This window comes from Schistocerca americana, chromosome 6, assembly GCF_021461395.2.
Source record: "Schistocerca americana isolate TAMUIC-IGC-003095 chromosome 6, iqSchAmer2.1, whole genome shotgun sequence".
NCBI lineage: Eukaryota > Metazoa > Arthropoda > Insecta > Orthoptera > Acrididae > Schistocerca > Schistocerca americana.
The window spans coordinates 548,545,640-548,562,941 of record NC_060124.1 but is presented as its reverse complement, the minus strand read 5'-3'; the positions used below and the strand labels follow the sequence as shown (position 1 = coordinate 548,562,941).

The window sequence follows — 17,302 nt, the reverse complement described above, 5'->3', positions numbered from 1 at the left end:
TGAACTACATAGGCATGTTCAAAATGTTTATTCAGAAGAGTCTGTGCACCTGAAAGACGACCACTCGTGACACCTGTGCAATTCTAGCTCTGAGAAATAACTATACTCTCGTTTCTCTAAGCGATTATCCTAAAGTTTTTGAACTCTGTTCGCGAGGTGTCTTGAATGTCAAAGACCTTGCTACAGATATCACGTTAGAGGAAACATATCTGACTATTATGATAAAAAGTGAAATTGTTGAAATCTCACTGTCGTACCTGCGCTAACTGGTACAGAATCAGTGACAGCAATTTTATTTTTTGCTCTGACATAGTAAACATCCATCATACAAGAAAGAATAAAATTTTGAATATGTTTACATGTGCCTTTGAAAACAGCAGCCTTGTAAAGATGATCGTTACTTACAGTATCAGGTCCAGCAGTGAAACCTAAATGAAATCTAGAAGACGTTGGGAAATTCCTGGATTTGATGAGTTGCTGCATCCATAATTTCCAAGAAGTGCAAGCTCAGAAGCACAATAAACTACAACAGATCACAGAGTGTGTAACGATATTGGCGAATATGATCATTGTGCCTAGAACCTGTGTATCGGGAGAATGACTGATGCATGCACAGTGACAGATGGTCTGGAAGCGGGTTCATTCGGGTACGTAGTTCCAATTTACATCCACCAGAGAACAGTAGTGCACAGACACATTCAAGAAACAGGTCAAGAGCACGTTTTTGCGAATTATTCTGTTTATTTCATGAAGCCCTTTTGTTTATTTATCTCTTTACAGTTTTGTATATGCTTTTAGTAGTGTCAGCGATGTGCGAATGTGGTCTAAAGTAAACATGTAGATCACTGCTCTACTAAAGGACGTTGTACGATGGGGCATTTTTTAACATAATATGTCAAGTAAGTTAATGGTATAAGCAAAGCTAATTCGAGTGCAAATGAAAATAGTTAATAACTTAAAGTATAAACAAAATATCAGAGTGCTAAATATTTATTTCGGGAAGAAGTACAGTTCGAAAGCATGTTATTTGTTTATTGGTTGGTAATGAAAAGCGCGGACTAACAAGAGAGAATAATGTTTTTCTATTGGCCTTAAAGAAAACTGGCCAATCAGAACAGAGTATTCTTCGTTCCTCATTTCTCTTGGAGATACAGAAAGCTTTCAGCAGTCTAGAGTACTCGTAGCACAACCTTTCAATGATACGGTCGTGTGTAGTAAGAGCTCCGAAGGAAGTTATACTTTGCCGGTTATCGTTGTGCTACACACCTCAAAAGTGCTTTAAGGTGAAGGCAATGTGCTTTTTAGAATGTACTGATTTTTAAGCAATTTACTGTATGAGAAAAGAGAGTAATTCCTCCCGGCATATTGAGCAGATTGGTGACTAAAAACTTGCGTGCATTAGACACCGAAAACTTAATAGCATGGCGAGCATTTTCATTTAAGAACAATCCGTGCTTAGTGCTTCGTAGATTTCATGAAACACGTTAAGATGAAGTTGCTAACGTGAATGAAAGTATTTTACGCATACTGTGTTAAGATTAGCACGGTCTTAGAAGTGTACGTGTACAATATCAATGTTAAGAATAGTGCAAAGTTTTGCCAGTACTTCCACCTTTCACTCGAAATTAAGACTTTTTCTCTTTCTTGATATAGTTACGTAGTATGCTGCCCGGTGCGAATTGAAATACCGTAGGATTCTGCTCGGCTTTCACACCGCCGATCTGCTGCAGCGTGTTCACTGGTAGCTGCAGATAAAGAACGGAAGGAGCCGCGCCGCCGCAGTGTCTTCCCACTGGCTGCCTACAAGCTCTATCTAGTTGTTGTGTAAAACCGCTTTCCCTAAAATATTGTGATCTGGACAAATCCGTCTTTTTTTCTTTTTGTCTTCTGTGACAAATGTCTGAAATCATCAACGCCTCATAACTAAGTACTTTTCTGTCATAGAGGCAGAAGAATGGATGATTTTAAATTTAAAATTTTTATGTTCTGTAGTATTCTGTCAGATGTATAATTCTGTGGGATCCACTGCTCCGCTTGCCACAAAACGAACCGACGCTTGCTCGTACGTTGTTCACTAAACGAGAGTGCGACAGGGCGAAGTGAAGGAAAACAGCATTAACCTGGGTCTCGTCCTCTTCTGCTGTATCTCTTATTGACGATGATATTGAACTGAATGTCTCTGGAGGTCTGTTTGTGCAATCCGTAATGATTTTTGTAGAAAGTCTTCCTCGATCTCGAAGAAGGTCGTAATGCGTGATCATAAAACATGTTCCACATTTCCAGATCCGAACGGATTCAGTGATATAGGCCAATAACTATGTGTGTTTGTTGAAAACGCGGTTGACCTGCCCTTTTTTCCAGCCGCTTAGGGCCTTTCGTTGGCCAACTAACTACGAGAAGTTGCTGTTCAAAGAGAAGCTATGACCAGTACTCCATTCTTCGGCTGCGTATATTCCTGTGTGTGTTTTGTGTTCTAAAGGTACTAGAAATTTGCGTACAGTAAACGTATCCCATGGGTCACCACATGTAAGTTCTCATAGCTCTGCGTGGTAGTAAGGAACTGGTGCGATTGAAAGTGGGCATTAATGTTAGACTGGAAAAGTTAATTTGAGCTATTGCTTCTTGGATTATTCACTTGTTAGTAAGTTGGCAACACCAGGGATCGTTTCAAAAACAGCCGCATTTTGCAAAAAAAAGATTCTCTGAGCACTATGGGACTTAACTTCTGCGGTCATCAGTCCCCTAGATCACACATCCATGCCCGAGGCAGGATTCGAACCTGCGACCATAGCAGTAGCGCGGTTCCAGACTGTAGCTAATAGAACCACTCGGCCATCCCAGCCGGCAGAATTTTGCACAAATGCAACAAAATTCAGAGCTTAGCGCTGTGTGGTGAATAGAGGAACGAGTTTATTGGTATGGAGCCTTCCGACAACATTCACCCAAAGCGAAAACTATGGGAACGGCAAAACTGCGTGCGTCTCGGAGGGACATATATTCCTCATCAGATGCCTCCCGTATTACGAGCATGGAGATGTCTACCACCAACAGGATGAAACGGAAAAGTGTATCAACTGCAGAGGCTGATGGTTGTTTCAGTAGACAACATTCTGTCAGCACGATACAATCATCGTCAGTCACTGCAGTGCAGAACTGCAGTACTATGGCGTTAATTTAACGTGTAAAATAAACTGACTTGGGACAGACAGAATGCAAGTGATGTGACAAAACAGTAATTGTCTCGACCTGAAACTGCGATATCACCTGTCGGGCTTGAACTGTGACGTATTGGTGTTGTGGCGGGTGACGTCACACGTGTGCGGAGCGTTGGTTTGTTTTCGTTAGGGACGTTGGTATTGTCACCTTATGCTGTGTTTGTAGTCTATATTGGATATATACATAGTGGTGCAAATTTTGATGGAATGAGCATGTTACTGGATCAACCAGTTTAGTTACGTAAGAGAAAGATGTGTTTATGGTGTTCTCCGCTTACGCTCCTAATCAACTAGAGTTTAAACTTTATCTTTGGTTGTCTTGGTAACGTGAGTACACAGTGATTACAACTTATGTAAACTTCGGCACATATTTTTTTCAAAGGTGAGCCAACCTGTAATGTAATGAAATTAATAACTTAGCGAATACTAATAGTAATATTACTGAAATAAGGAACGCTGATAGGTCGGCAATAAAGAAAAACGAATGTCTTCAGAAGGTTATGGTAAATGAAGACTGGTTATTCTAACGTAAAGTGTGAAGAACGTGATGTTAGTAATTGAAAGCAATGTACAAAGATGTAGCAGAATTAGTTGAGTTTGGTTGCCTACAGAATGAAGTCGCCAGATCCAGTTTAGCACGTAACAACTCACACAAAAAGTATTTACGAGTAATTTCAGGGATTTTGCAATTTTCTGTTGTGCTGTATTGGTGAATACATGTTACTGCATTTTATTCATCTCGCAATTTAAACCTTTCTGTATCGGTATTGGAGTATTCGTTGTTGTTACCATATTTCGTTAACTTTCGCGATATTTGCTACCTGTACTGGTATTACTTTTTCGCTTTCTATACTTATATTACTTTTTGTTTTCTGTATTGGTGTCTGTCTTTTAAGTTAGTTTATATTTATAGAGTGATATCTTCGAAACCATTTGAATTTATCTAATTTGATGCTTTACTATTGGATTTTCGATGCAGACCTCTGCATGCTATTCTTCATCGTATTCTTCTGGTTGTTTTGTTTTGTGTACGCCAGTATTTTTGGGGCTCTGTGGGTTTTACTTGAGAATATAACTCCCCAGATCCCCCTTAAGGCCCAATATTTATTATTTCGAATTTGTAAGTTTCTGAATTGATTTTTATATTTTGGTTTTATAGGAACTGTTGAATATGACGTCCTAATCGCCATTTTTAAATCAAAGTTGTGTTTCATTTTGAGGTTAGTGATGATGTTATTTATCAAAGTGGACGGGTGTTATCGAAGGCTCATGTCTTCCCCAATAATTCACCATACTTGAGACACAGTGCCGTACCCCCGGCCGCGAGATTCGCCCCTGTTTGGTCTTAGGGGGGGAGGGGCGCACACAGCGCCAGCTGTCACCTCCACATGAAATCACGCCGGCCACAGCTGTTATTCAGTTTAATAAAGACGTAATGCTTTTTTACGTCGCAGGCTGACAGTTGTTGGACGGGTGAAGTTATTACATCGGTTAAACGATCGAGCGATGTGTTGTGATGCTGTAACGACATAACAACACAAGTTTTTGCCCCAGATGTAAGCATTCCCGTTATACAGTAGTAGGCAAGCATAAGTTCTCTACATTCTGTAATTTCCTGCAGGCGATATTATCAAGTGCGCTGCTGCCAAGGCACCCATGTTGATTAGTTATATTCTGTTTAGAGCGAAGATAACAGAATATCTTGTAGTAGTGAATCCTGTCGTAGGTGTTCTATAGATGAGCAGGATGAAGCCAGAGCATTGTCAACTTGGACTACTCTTACATGGGCTGAGTTACTTACGAGAGTGTATACTGTTGAAAGTCATTTAGACTTCTTACGGGAATTTTGTGGATTGTCACCGGGAGACGTGTGTGGAACTCCTTTAAAAACGACCAACGTTTATTTCCCGTTTTAATTATAGGACTATTCTACGAAATGTACAAAAGTAGTACGATCAGGAAAAACACGTAGTTCGTTAGATGCCAACTGACGATACATCAGGGTATTATTTTGGTCCCGTCCTGGGTTAAAGAACACATGCTACTAGTCACTGTTATAGAAAGTTATTTAAGTACAATTACTGTTGGCGATTACTTTGATTTTTGCAGTGTTATGTGTTATTTGATTGTTGTGAATTTTACAAAATGCAGTAGCTTTGTTTTCACAGTTTGGCTTAGAAGGCCAAAAGTTTTCTTGTGAGATGCTCACAGTTTCTCTGAGAGATAGCTACAGAGTATCCGACAATCGCAGAGGAGGAGTGCTCCAAGCTGCAACTGATTTGGAAATTATTGTATAGTGCGAAATACTTTGACACTCGACGGCTAGGCCGGCCGGGGTGGCCTAGCGGTTCTAGGCGCTACAGTTGGAACTGCACGACCGCTCCGGTCGCAGGTTCAAATCCTGCCTCGGGCATGGATGTGTGTAATGTCCTTAGGTTAGATAGGTTGAAGTAGTTCTAAGTTCCACGGGACTGATGACCTTAGCAGTTAAGTCCCATAGTGCTCAGAGCTATTTGAACCAATATTTTCGACATCAAGACGTCTCAACATTCCATTTATTGTGATGGAAACAGGAACTATTTGCAGGAAAATAAATTATATATGACCTATTTAACGAATAATAACTTACTACGCGTACATTGTGTTGTTAAGTAAAAGTACAACAGTATTCGTTACATGGGACCATTTCAGATTCTAGTAAAATAATACAAATAAGTGTAGCCATTCTGAAACTAAGACCGTATTTGAGCTCATAAATCCAACAAAGAAAGGTTCTCAAGCAGCACTGGAGCGTTCTCATATAACGAGTTCTGACAGCTGCCATCTAACAACTTTGTGTCGAATTCACCTGAAACACCGCAAAAAGGGTAAAGTATCGTTATATGAATAACTACACCAGCTACAGAGATGTTCAAAAACTTTCACTAATTAGTAATTACATTCAGGAGATTTATCGATTTGCCTTGTGTTATTCCCCACTAGTGAGTGAACCATAACTTTGGTTTTATTTCAGATACTTCACTGCACATTCAAATGGCCGTAGTAACACTCTCATAGAATTTAAACTTTCGCTTAAGTTTTCTTCAGATTTCAATTTTATTTCGTTTCATTATCCTTCAGGTAATGTAAATCAACCGTTCACAAATTTAGCTAACTCTTACATCTTCGGAATATGAGATACCTATTTTCGTCCATCCATTTAACAAATGGTTCGTCCAGTACCTTTAAGTTGTATGGCTTTGTGCGCTGTGTTATATTAACGTCACCAGTTTCCACTTTTGATGTAACAGATCAGAGTGCTCACAATAGGTTCGTCTACTCCCATGTAATGTTAGCAAACAGAGGAGATCGGTGAAGTTTTATTCCTAGCGGACCTGAATAAGCTAAATTGCATCAGCTTATTTGTTGTGGTGGCAATATATTTAGAAAATGCGTTGAAATGGTACATACCAGCAATCTACTGAACGAAATCACAAGAATAAACAAATTCAGGAGGTGTGTAGCTAACGTTTTCGTAACTATTAGGAAGAGAGTTATTGAAATGTACAAGTCACAGTTCTGTTCAATGTAGAATAAAAGTGTGTGGAGTTGGAGACGATGTATGCTTGTATTCAGCTGTAGACGGTTTTGCTATCACATTATACGGGAAAAAAAGATATTCCGGTCTGGCAGACCTTAAGCACAGTGTAACCAAGAACATTCTGAAAGTTCTTTAGAAAACTGTGACGAATACAATTCACATTACTATTTCATTATCGTATTGCATAACACCGAGACATCTTAAAAAGAAAAATTATTTGTTCCACCGTATTTTGCTTCCATATCTGAAAACTATCAAGTGCAGTACCGAACTACCTATTAATTTTATTTTATGTCACCTTATCCTAGTCTTTTGTGCTGTAGGCCGTGAGTTGTTACCTGCCATTTCCATTTTTTATGTATTCCTTCTACTGTTAGCAGCTACTACGAACTACATTGTGCTTTATCATAGAGACTAGAAAATACTCCTTCTTTTACTACTGAATTTACTTGTGGGTACCAAACTTTTTCGCCTAAAGGAAATAGGCAATTCAGAAGTCTATAATATACAATATATTTCTAATCAGTTTTTATCTACACATAATGTAAACTGCAACTGACTAAAAATGGTCCAAATATTAACAATGTTATCATGAAATCATTACTGGGTTTAAGTCACACATCCTGATTTCGTCATATTTACTATGCAACAAACATTCTCTGTATCACTTTTGCTTCTTTTGTGACTGCGTTATTATTTCACACAAAAGTCCTTAGAAACATGTAAAGTAAGTAACTTATCATTGTTATCTAACGAAGTACGTTAAAATTCCCCAAATATTATTAAACTATTTCATTATTTTTGAGACAGCGTTACTGTGTCATTCTCTTCGAGTTGAAGTTAACTGTACAGCCATGAATATTGGGTAATACATTAGACTGTGACAAAATCCTAGCGTGAAGGTGATCCAGACTTATGTGCTGCGCATCTGGCTCATGTCGTACCCCCATAAATCTCCCAAACGACTCTTCTTTAGTTTTGGTGAAATAAATAAAAAATGAAATAAAACGTGCCTTCTGCAACAGCATTTTCCTCTGCAACATTAGCCCCGAAAGTAAATTTTAACGTCATAACAAATCATAGTGCATAAGGGCCAAAGTATAAATAGCAGCGGTGATGAACTCTCTCTGAATTCTCAGTCGATCTTAAGGCACAATTAATTTCTTTGTTTAGTCGTTTGAGGTTACATCCACATGCTAATCAATTGTTTGCCAATGCAGTTCAGTGAATTGCAACATCAGTTTGATTACACTAAGCGTGCTTTGATTTATGTGTCCCATGCAAAGACACTCGCCATGCTTCTGTTATAAGCAGCATCTGAGTTTGTTTACATACCAACTACTTCATAAACAGATACACAGATAAGCCAGAATGTTATGGCCGCCGATCTACTGTCGATATAAATCCGTTCTGGCGATAGCAGCGTCACATGGGGAGGAATGACTGCTAGTCAGACAAACCCACGGTGCATGTTGTATATCACAAGCTGCGTATGATGGCTTCAGATGTTGATTACCTTTTAGTTCCTGCGTGTGTAGTGCCATATTACTTGTGGCTCACTGTGTTGATTAGTAGATGTTGGGATTATAGAGACTACTTTGTTGTCCTTAGGAGCAGTGATTTTGTAGTCACTCTAGTCTTTTGAGTGTTATCATTAATGTCATTGATTTTCCTACTCTTTTTAGAATTATACTTAGTGTCAATGATATTTCTGTTAAACGTAGATGGCAAATGTTAATGTTGCACAAAACAGTTTCTTCCATTTCCATCGACAGAGAGGTAATGACTGATGCAGCTCGCATCGGGGACAGACCCGAACGAGTTTTATTCCGAAGAACCTTCCATTTGTTTCCATTAATCTACTAAGAGGAACCACCGAAATGTAGATCTTGTTGGTCGGAAGAGAATATGAACCACAGTCAACCCCAATGCGAGCCATCTACATTACCACAACGCCGCCAGTTGCAAATAAAACAAATAACGAGACTTGTTATATCATCAATCCAAAGGTTTATTCGATTGGTAACTGTGGTTTCAGGTGGTATTGGCCGCGGTGTCGCGGACGCACATTTTGGCAGCCGGACGGTCTTCTCCAGACGTCGCGTTGGTGGCCACGCGTCAACACATTCAGCGTCTGGCATGGCGGCTCTCAAGAGTTGCGCGGTGTGATGTACAGACCTCCTAGGTGGCCGCGGAGGACACCGGAGTGATCTGCCGACAAATATAAATTTCAAAATTATAAACGTCGCCCTATTATGGTGAGTTGATATAACATCTGCAAAGGAAAGTGCTAAATTATCGTAGGACCACATGTTAATAAATGGTCATTTTCTGTATCCATAGAAGGGATGTTTCTATCGCGCCAACTCATGAACCCTAGAATACTAATTATCGCAAACATGAAAATTACCTACAGTGAATGTTTGCCTATTTACTCCTCCTGGAGTGTTATCTATTGTGGTGAATTGACCTACTAAATTATTGCATCAGATGGTAGATAGTTGTTAAAAGGATCAGAATATTTGTGAGTTAGTCGATATCTCACGCAGACGCATGTATTATCCTCACCTGAACTATATTCATTATGGAACGGAGAGAATTGTGACTGTTGCTAAATCCATCCTTACCAAAATAGTAGAGTTTCTTAAAACAAGTTGTGTAAATGTTCAGTTCAAATTCGGAGAGTTTCAAGGATAAATATGGGACAGAAAGGTAAACGATCATGCAGCATAAGAAATGGGATTAAAATACCAAGTATAATCGTGGGAGGCTGAAGGTGAAACTTCGCTGAGAACTTGATAACTGTTATGGGCGGGAGGGGACAATGGAGAAAGTTTTCTGAAAGGCTCTCCCTCATCTGAAAGTGTAGGCTACGGTATTGTATGTACCATTGATTCTTGAGTTTAAGTATATCCTACCAATACTAGAGCTAAAAGATACGTATGCCGCGAAAGGCTTTTGTATCTGATCTGAGTTCACAATTGGTATAAAAGAACAGCAGACTAAGGGTACCGAGAAAGTTTATGGGTCGACCAAAGAATTTTGTAGCCATGGTGATATATCTAAACTGACACCATTTGAGTTAATCGTAAAACTCTATACTCGAATAATATCTTGAAGATTCCCCTTCTGAAGGGAGCTACCATGTGATCATGAAACGAGAAATACACTAAGAAACCAAAATCTGTTGTCCTTTACACAGATCGAAGTACCACTCACCGTAACAGCACCGCCTTAATCCTCCTCCTGCAGCCGTCTCTGCAGCAACTCCACGAAAAAGCAGTCCAGTGTGAACAGACGCTCCTGTTGGAAAAGATCTTATTACTTTCATGTTATCTGACATGTGAAGTGATTCACAATTTGCGCTAGTTCCTGTCATGTAAAAGTATAACGAATTGTAACATTTATCACAAATTAGCACGGTTCAGGTATTGAAATTAAGAATATAGTAATTCAATTTAGTATCCAACTAACACAATTCGTTTCACGTCTCAGATACAATTAATACTAACAAGTAACTAATATCCCATTATCTTTAACATCTTCCGTGTACGACTGGTTAATGATGTGCTTCTGAGGTTATGCCGTGTTGTTGTTCCTGCTTTACGGTCAACATTTCAACAAGTGACCGAGCCATCTTCTTCAGGTCGTGTGACGTTCCCTGACTCGTTTGGGTCCAAGCAGCGAGAACACATTAGTGCAAAGTTCGCAGCGCATGAAGTTGATCGCTGGGACGTCCGTCGAAGTAATGTGCACAAAATGAACACAACAATTTGGCCTAATACCCGGAAGCAGACCAGTAACTAGTACCATCTTCGAGAGTAAGTTAACATGTCATGAGAAAACGAAAAATTCACTTTGAAACCAAATGCTACTATTCCTGGTACTGTTCGCATTTATACTAACCGGAGCAGGACGGACTTCTTTCTCTTCCTGCAGCCGCTTCTGCAGAATCTCCTCAAAAAAGGCGTCCAAAGTGAACTGACGCTGCTGTTGGAAAAGAACTTATTAGTTTTATGTCATCCAACATGTGCAGTAATCCAAAATTAATACTAGTTTCTATCATATAAAAGTGTTACGAAGTGTTACATTTGTCATAAATTTAGCAGTGTACAGGTATCGATATTAAATATCTTGTAACTCAATTTAATATCCAAGAAACACCAGTCGTTTGATGTCTCAGCAACAATTAATACCAACAAATATCTAATATCCCATTATCTTTAACATTTTTCTGGGCACAACTGGTTAATGATGTGCTTCTTAGGTTATGCCGTGTTGTTGTTCCTACTTTATGGTCAACATTTCAGTAACTGACCGACCCATCTTCTTCAGGTCGTGTGACGTTCCCTGACTCGTTTGAGTCCAAGCAGCGAGAACACATTAGTGCAAAGTTCGCAGCACATGAAGTTGATCTCTGGGACGTCCGTCGAAGTAATGTGCACAAAATGAACACAACAAATCGCCCTAATACCCGGAAGCAGACCAGTTTCAAGTATCATATTCGAGAGTAAGTTTTCATGTAGTGATAAAACGAGAAATTCACTTTGAAACCAAATGCTACTATTCCTACTACTGTTGTAATTTACACTCACCGAAACAGAAAGGACTTCTTTCTCTTCCTGCAGCCGCTTCTGCAGTATCTCCTCAAAAAACGAGTCCAGGGTGAACTGACGCTCCTGTAAGGAAAAGAACTTATTTGTTTAATTAGTCGTAGAGCATGCTTGGTAATTCAGAGATAGCGCTAGTTCTTTACATATACATGTGTTACAAAATCTTACATTTATTTCGAATTTTTGGCCTAGAGGCAGTGATTGTGAGTATTCACTGACTATCTGTAGTATCAGCTAGAAATCTGTTCTTCCGACATTCACTATCATTATCCTACGTATTATGAGTTGAACTGGAATTACAGAGGCCTACAATGTAACTTCTTGAGCCACGGTCTTTTTATTACGAGCTCCTCCTCGTTCTTTGTCTGTAAAGAAAATTAAATGGGACTGTAACAAGTTTTGCTAACAGTTCCTGTTAATCTGTTCTCTGACTACACTGTACATTTCCTTTGGTCAGTCTCATATTAAACACGGTCAGCAGGTAACTGGTTGGGCAACCAGATGGTCTGCAATGTCGTCTTCAACCAGTCGATCGCGTTGGCAGCATATTTAGTGCGCCTCTGCCCCTAGAATATTTTTCACCATAATTCTTTTCAAATGGAGAGGGATGTGACCTTTCTTAAGCATCTCACATAGTTATTTGCTCAGTGTTAACGAAGACCACACCCAATTTACCGGAATGATAAATGGTTAGAATCAACTGTCCATGTCTGGGGTCAGTGTTAAGTTTAATATGCTTCAATACAGTTGTCAGAATTGTTTAAACAGCATTCAGGTTCGATTATCAACATTAGCTTACCTAATGCGACAAGTCCGGATATATTGTGGTAATAACACGGAGGAGAGGATCTAGGGCCAGTGAGATACAGGGGAAAGAGCCAGCATAATGCAGCAAAGGAGCCCTGCAGGGAACACAGCGAGAGACACAGTGTGAGGCTACCCTGCAGGTCAGAGAATATACGACTCTGACATGCTAAAGGCTTTTTCTAAGAGCATCATACTCAAGTTTTAGAATGACGACTATTGTGAACAGTTGAGTGACTAGCACATCCCACTTCGCTCCAGTGATCAACAAATCCATCCATCCATCAGTGACATTCATTGCCGCCAGTATTTTGTATCTGATCACGATCCAGAAGAGCAGTATGCTAACCACATGCTCCTCCATACAGTGACGTCTATCGTCTGACGATGAAGAGACGGTCGATCGGTACCCTTGGAACTTCAGAAGAATGATTGGACGGAGTTAGGTAGTTAGGTGGTATTTTATATAATCGTCACAATCATCACTCGTGCAGAGATGCCTAACTAAGACGTGTTATTTACAATGACGTGTCACATGGGATGTTTATAGCAAAAAAATTTTTTTGTACAGTAAATCGTGACAGTCTGACCACGTTATGTACAATCAGTTAGCTCTCAGACTTTACTGCTTCGCGTGCTATGTCACTGCAATATAACGTGGCTCACCTTTACAGTACCCCGAACAGCGATCAAGTTGTTCTCCAGTCGCAGACCCTCGTCTTTCTCCCCTCCCAAACACCGGGAGAAAAACTTCTTCATGCGGCGGAACATTGCTGTAACGATAACAAACAGCACATTAGACATGACCAGACCATGTCTACGAGTAAGTTTTGCAGCAATGTCTCACAACTCGATCGCAAGAAAAACCTTGAACCCTGACGACATGTCTGTAATCTTAGCTTTTGTAAAAATGCAGCTGCTTGCATCAAAAACGACATGTACAGTCTACATAATTGATTGAGCTTATACATTTTTACTAGTCGAGAATTAGTTACTTTAATTTAGTGTCAGTAATTCGTAGAGCATGAATCAAAACAATAACAGTTATTCGAAGTTTAGCAATCGCGGGTTCATTAAGTGGTACTTTTACTCTGAAGAGAATAAATTTGTTTTGATAGCAACTAGCTGAAGGCTTATCTATTAGACTAAATTTAATTAGCAAGTCATTACAATACTACAATAGATTCAGATTTACAGCTGCTTCGCCGGCCGGTGTGGCCGTGCGGTTCTAGGCGCTTCAGTCTGTAACCGCTATGATCGCAGGTTCGAATCCTGCCTCGGACATGGATGTGTGTGATGTCCTTAGGTTAGTTAGGTTAAAGTAGTTCTAAGTTCTAGGGGACTGATGACCACCAATGTTAAGTCCCATAGTGCTCGGAGCCATTTGAACCATTTTTTTGCAGCTACTTCAGATATTACAACTTCAGATTTTGTCATCTATTACAGCATGATATGCGGAATATCTTCCCCTGGGGCAGGAACAAGAATTTGTTTTTTATGTGTGTTGGTGGTGGGATGAAGTTACTAATTAATAACTACGCTACAATCCGATGGCTATACCTTCCGCGGTATATGACGAGAATACGATTTTTACGGCTATCCATATTACTGAGTCAGTATATTCTTTCAGGGCAGCACTGTCCCTTCTTTGTGTCAGTCATCGAAAACCCTACATCTGAATTACACTTCATTGCCATGTGGGCTAAGCAGTAACGTGTACGACGTAATAACTATATCTGTGGTTGAAATTTACCCATCGGTTTCCACATGAAGAAAACTTAAAAATAGCTTATAAACAGCTAATAGGTTTAACATTTGACAGTGCTCTAAGATATTAACTGTACTTCCTTAAGTGACAGGAAAAGATAATATTTTTGCCACAAATCCATGTCAACTCAGTATGACACTACACAGCCGAAACCTGTTTACGACTTTTCTTTTTCACCGACGGCAGAAGATAAAAGCATGAACCAACGATATGACATACCGTATGTATGTGTAATCGAAAAGGAGCGTGATAGGTGACACCATTCTATTTGTGAAACTAAGCTATAAATTTGAGAATACATCATTCCGCCAGTTGAACATTGGCAAAAACTCAGTGAGGATATCTCTCTCTACAAGTCAAGCATTTTCGGAACTTTCTGAAGTTGCATTACATATTGGAAAAATGTACTGGAATGTTAATCGAGGACTGTTTTCCTTTTCCAATTCAGTCCCATTACTAGTAACATTTTGCGAAGTCACATCACACTATTTCGTAATGCTACAGTATTCTGATACTTCTCCACTACATACATATTCATCTAAAAGCTTATTCGATGTTCTGATTGCAGATGTATACTGAAAATAAATACGTGACAAATCAATGGCTCTTGCCTCTTGGTGAGTATAGTCTATATACCTCGCTTCTGAAACAGAGCGTTCGCTCCATTCAAAGCTTCTAAAGCTCCCCAAGAACTTGTTCTCGAAACACAAAATCCAACACTATAACGCCTGAATCAAAATTATAGAATCTTTTACTCAAGAACTCAAGAAACTAATTCGTTTCGATACTTCAACTACTCCAGAGAATACGGAAGTCTTTATTATGCAATGGTCCACCACAGTTAAGCTGATTTTTGTTAGCAAACCCTGCGAACAACGTTAGGCAGCAACCTCGATAACTGCAGAGAACAACGTTGTACAGGAACGTCGATATCAATGGTTAAACAAGATCTGCAATGAAAATTTTCAGTAATTTGAATCTATGTAAGACGAAATAATCATGTTATAGCACTGACAAATATGCAGCGGAGTATTGATTGTTGAAAACGTCCGTACAGTTAATAAACTCCCAAGTGATCTAACAGTTAACAAAACTCAGAGATAGTGCTTTAATTTCCTTAAGCAACAGGGAAGTAAGAATCTCATATTATGGTACCAAGTCAACTCTGTATAACTCTACACAGTTGTAACCAGTTTCTAACGTGTTTTCTTCTTCGCCGACGGAAGATAAGTCTAGCAGGATAACCCTGCAACGATCATAGGCAATATGTAAGTGTAAACAGGAAGATCGGTTACACTGGTTTCATTGTGAAAGTAAAAATTAATGTAAATAGAGTCTACTACAACAACCACAGAAAACTTTTACTAACGGTCCGATTATATTATTTGAGAAGGCGATAACAAGGTAGACTATTATGGTCGAAAACAAAAATAAAAAATATTTTGTAGCGGAGGCGTTGTGCAGCTTTAATGACTGCTGCAGAAACTGACTGGGCAGAAACCAAAAGTAGAAGTTTATGAAGCTAAGATCAATATCACGAAAAAATCGAATAATATCTTACACAAATTCCTCTAGAATAAACTCAACGGAAATATAACGAAACCACAAAATTTGATGCAAATAATTCGCTCAATCTACACAGATTAAACGAAGACAAGGATACCAATCACACATCCACAAAATAACAACTTAATAGAAAAATAACATGGACAAATTCTTCCAGAATGAACCAAAAGAAAATATACGCTGCACCTATATAGCCCTAACAAAGACAGCAATACCACACATATCCCCATATAACGACATAATCGATAAATAACACACTGGAACTATTCCATAATAAACCAAAAAATTATAAACCCCCCAAAAAACAAAAAAAAGACGCACAAGAAAACTCCATATAACTACGACTTTATCGAAAAGTAACACACACAAGTTCCTCAAGATAAACAGAACGAAAATAAATTCAAAAATTTGGTATCACACTACAAACAAACGTTAACAGGTCAAAAAGTACCATAGAACAAAAAGAATCATACATCAAAAGCGCGAGCCACTGGCAACAACAATAAGAACCATACAAAACAATCGATTTCATATACGCTACCCCTCAGCGGCGTCACATTCGAAAAAAAGCAGCCAACAATTAATAAGTTAAAATATTATGACTAACATTACTACTCGTTCCTCTCAGGACAACTTCTACAATGTACTTAGGTTCACGGCTAACTCCACCGTAGACAATTCTCCCATATTACAAAAATAGCTAGAGAATTGCAACAATCAACATGATAAAAATTATCATTAATCACTTCACTCACCAAAATTTATCTTCTGCTCTTATGGTACAGCCTAACCTCACCATCGCATATTGTGCGAAATACAGAAATAAACAGTTAAATATATGTCAGGAAAAAAACAAACAATAATCGCTAAAAGTTTCTCCATTGATAATACAACCTGTGGCCTCAAGTTACCCCCTCCCCCCAATAAACAACATCATCGTATATCACGACATATTTGCAATAAGCAGCATATTTTACAAGCTTTGTAAATTACAATAGTAACTAACACAAACACAGATAGCATTTAATAACAGACCGCTTACACGCTCTGCAACGTAAAGTCATGACGTCAAGAGGACGTCATGGGTGTAACCACACGGATAGAATCTGAAAGAGCACTTGACAAAGTTGTCACTGTTGAACTAAGCTGTTAATTTAGGAATACATGATGGAACCACAAGAACTTAAAAAAATTAAGTGTAGAGGTCCAACTCTACAAGTAACCACCTGACGTTTGAAACCCCATAAAAAATTAAAACGAAATGCTATTTCACGTTATTACTGTTAAGAACTTCATATTCTGTAATCACGCCACACTCCTCCACATGCTTCAATTTTCCAGTACTTCTCCACTAATACACATTCATTTATTAGCTTTTAAGATATTCTTACTCGAGATGACTGTGTATACTCAATAAATATACAAAGGTAAATCAATAGCTCATACCTACTGCGGGTACGATGCAGCTGGCCTCTGAAGCTGGGCGTTCGCTTCGCTGAGAGCTTCTAAAGCTCCTCAAGAAATTTAAAATGTTTCGCTAGATGTGCTCGAAACACAAAATGCAAGAATGCAATAATTAATTCACAACTGAAGCTCCTTACACTCAATAACTCGCAGAACGAATTCGTATGAATACTTCGAGTACCCTAGAGAATACGGAAGTAATTGCTAGGCAACGGTCCACAATGGTACAAGTGACATGGCATTGTTGTTAGCATACACTGTGATGAACATTAAGTAGCAACCCCGGAAACTA

General features: G+C 39.0%; 1 protein-coding gene across 1 annotated transcript in view; it reads right to left on the bottom strand.

Moving 5' to 3' along the window:
- LOC124620280 (nexilin-like) overlaps window positions 1-17,302 on the bottom strand; it is a 171,279-nt gene that overhangs the window by 114,959 nt on the left and 39,018 nt on the right. Inside the window, exons 5-7 of the mRNA XM_047146948.1 lie at window positions 12,879-12,985; window positions 11,391-11,474; window positions 10,702-10,785 (exon numbers count right to left, since the gene is read on the bottom strand). Of these exons, the coding sequence (XP_047002904.1) occupies window positions 10,702-10,785; window positions 11,391-11,474; window positions 12,879-12,985 (275 nt within the window). The remainder of the gene's footprint in view (window positions 1-10,701; window positions 10,786-11,390; window positions 11,475-12,878; window positions 12,986-17,302) is intronic.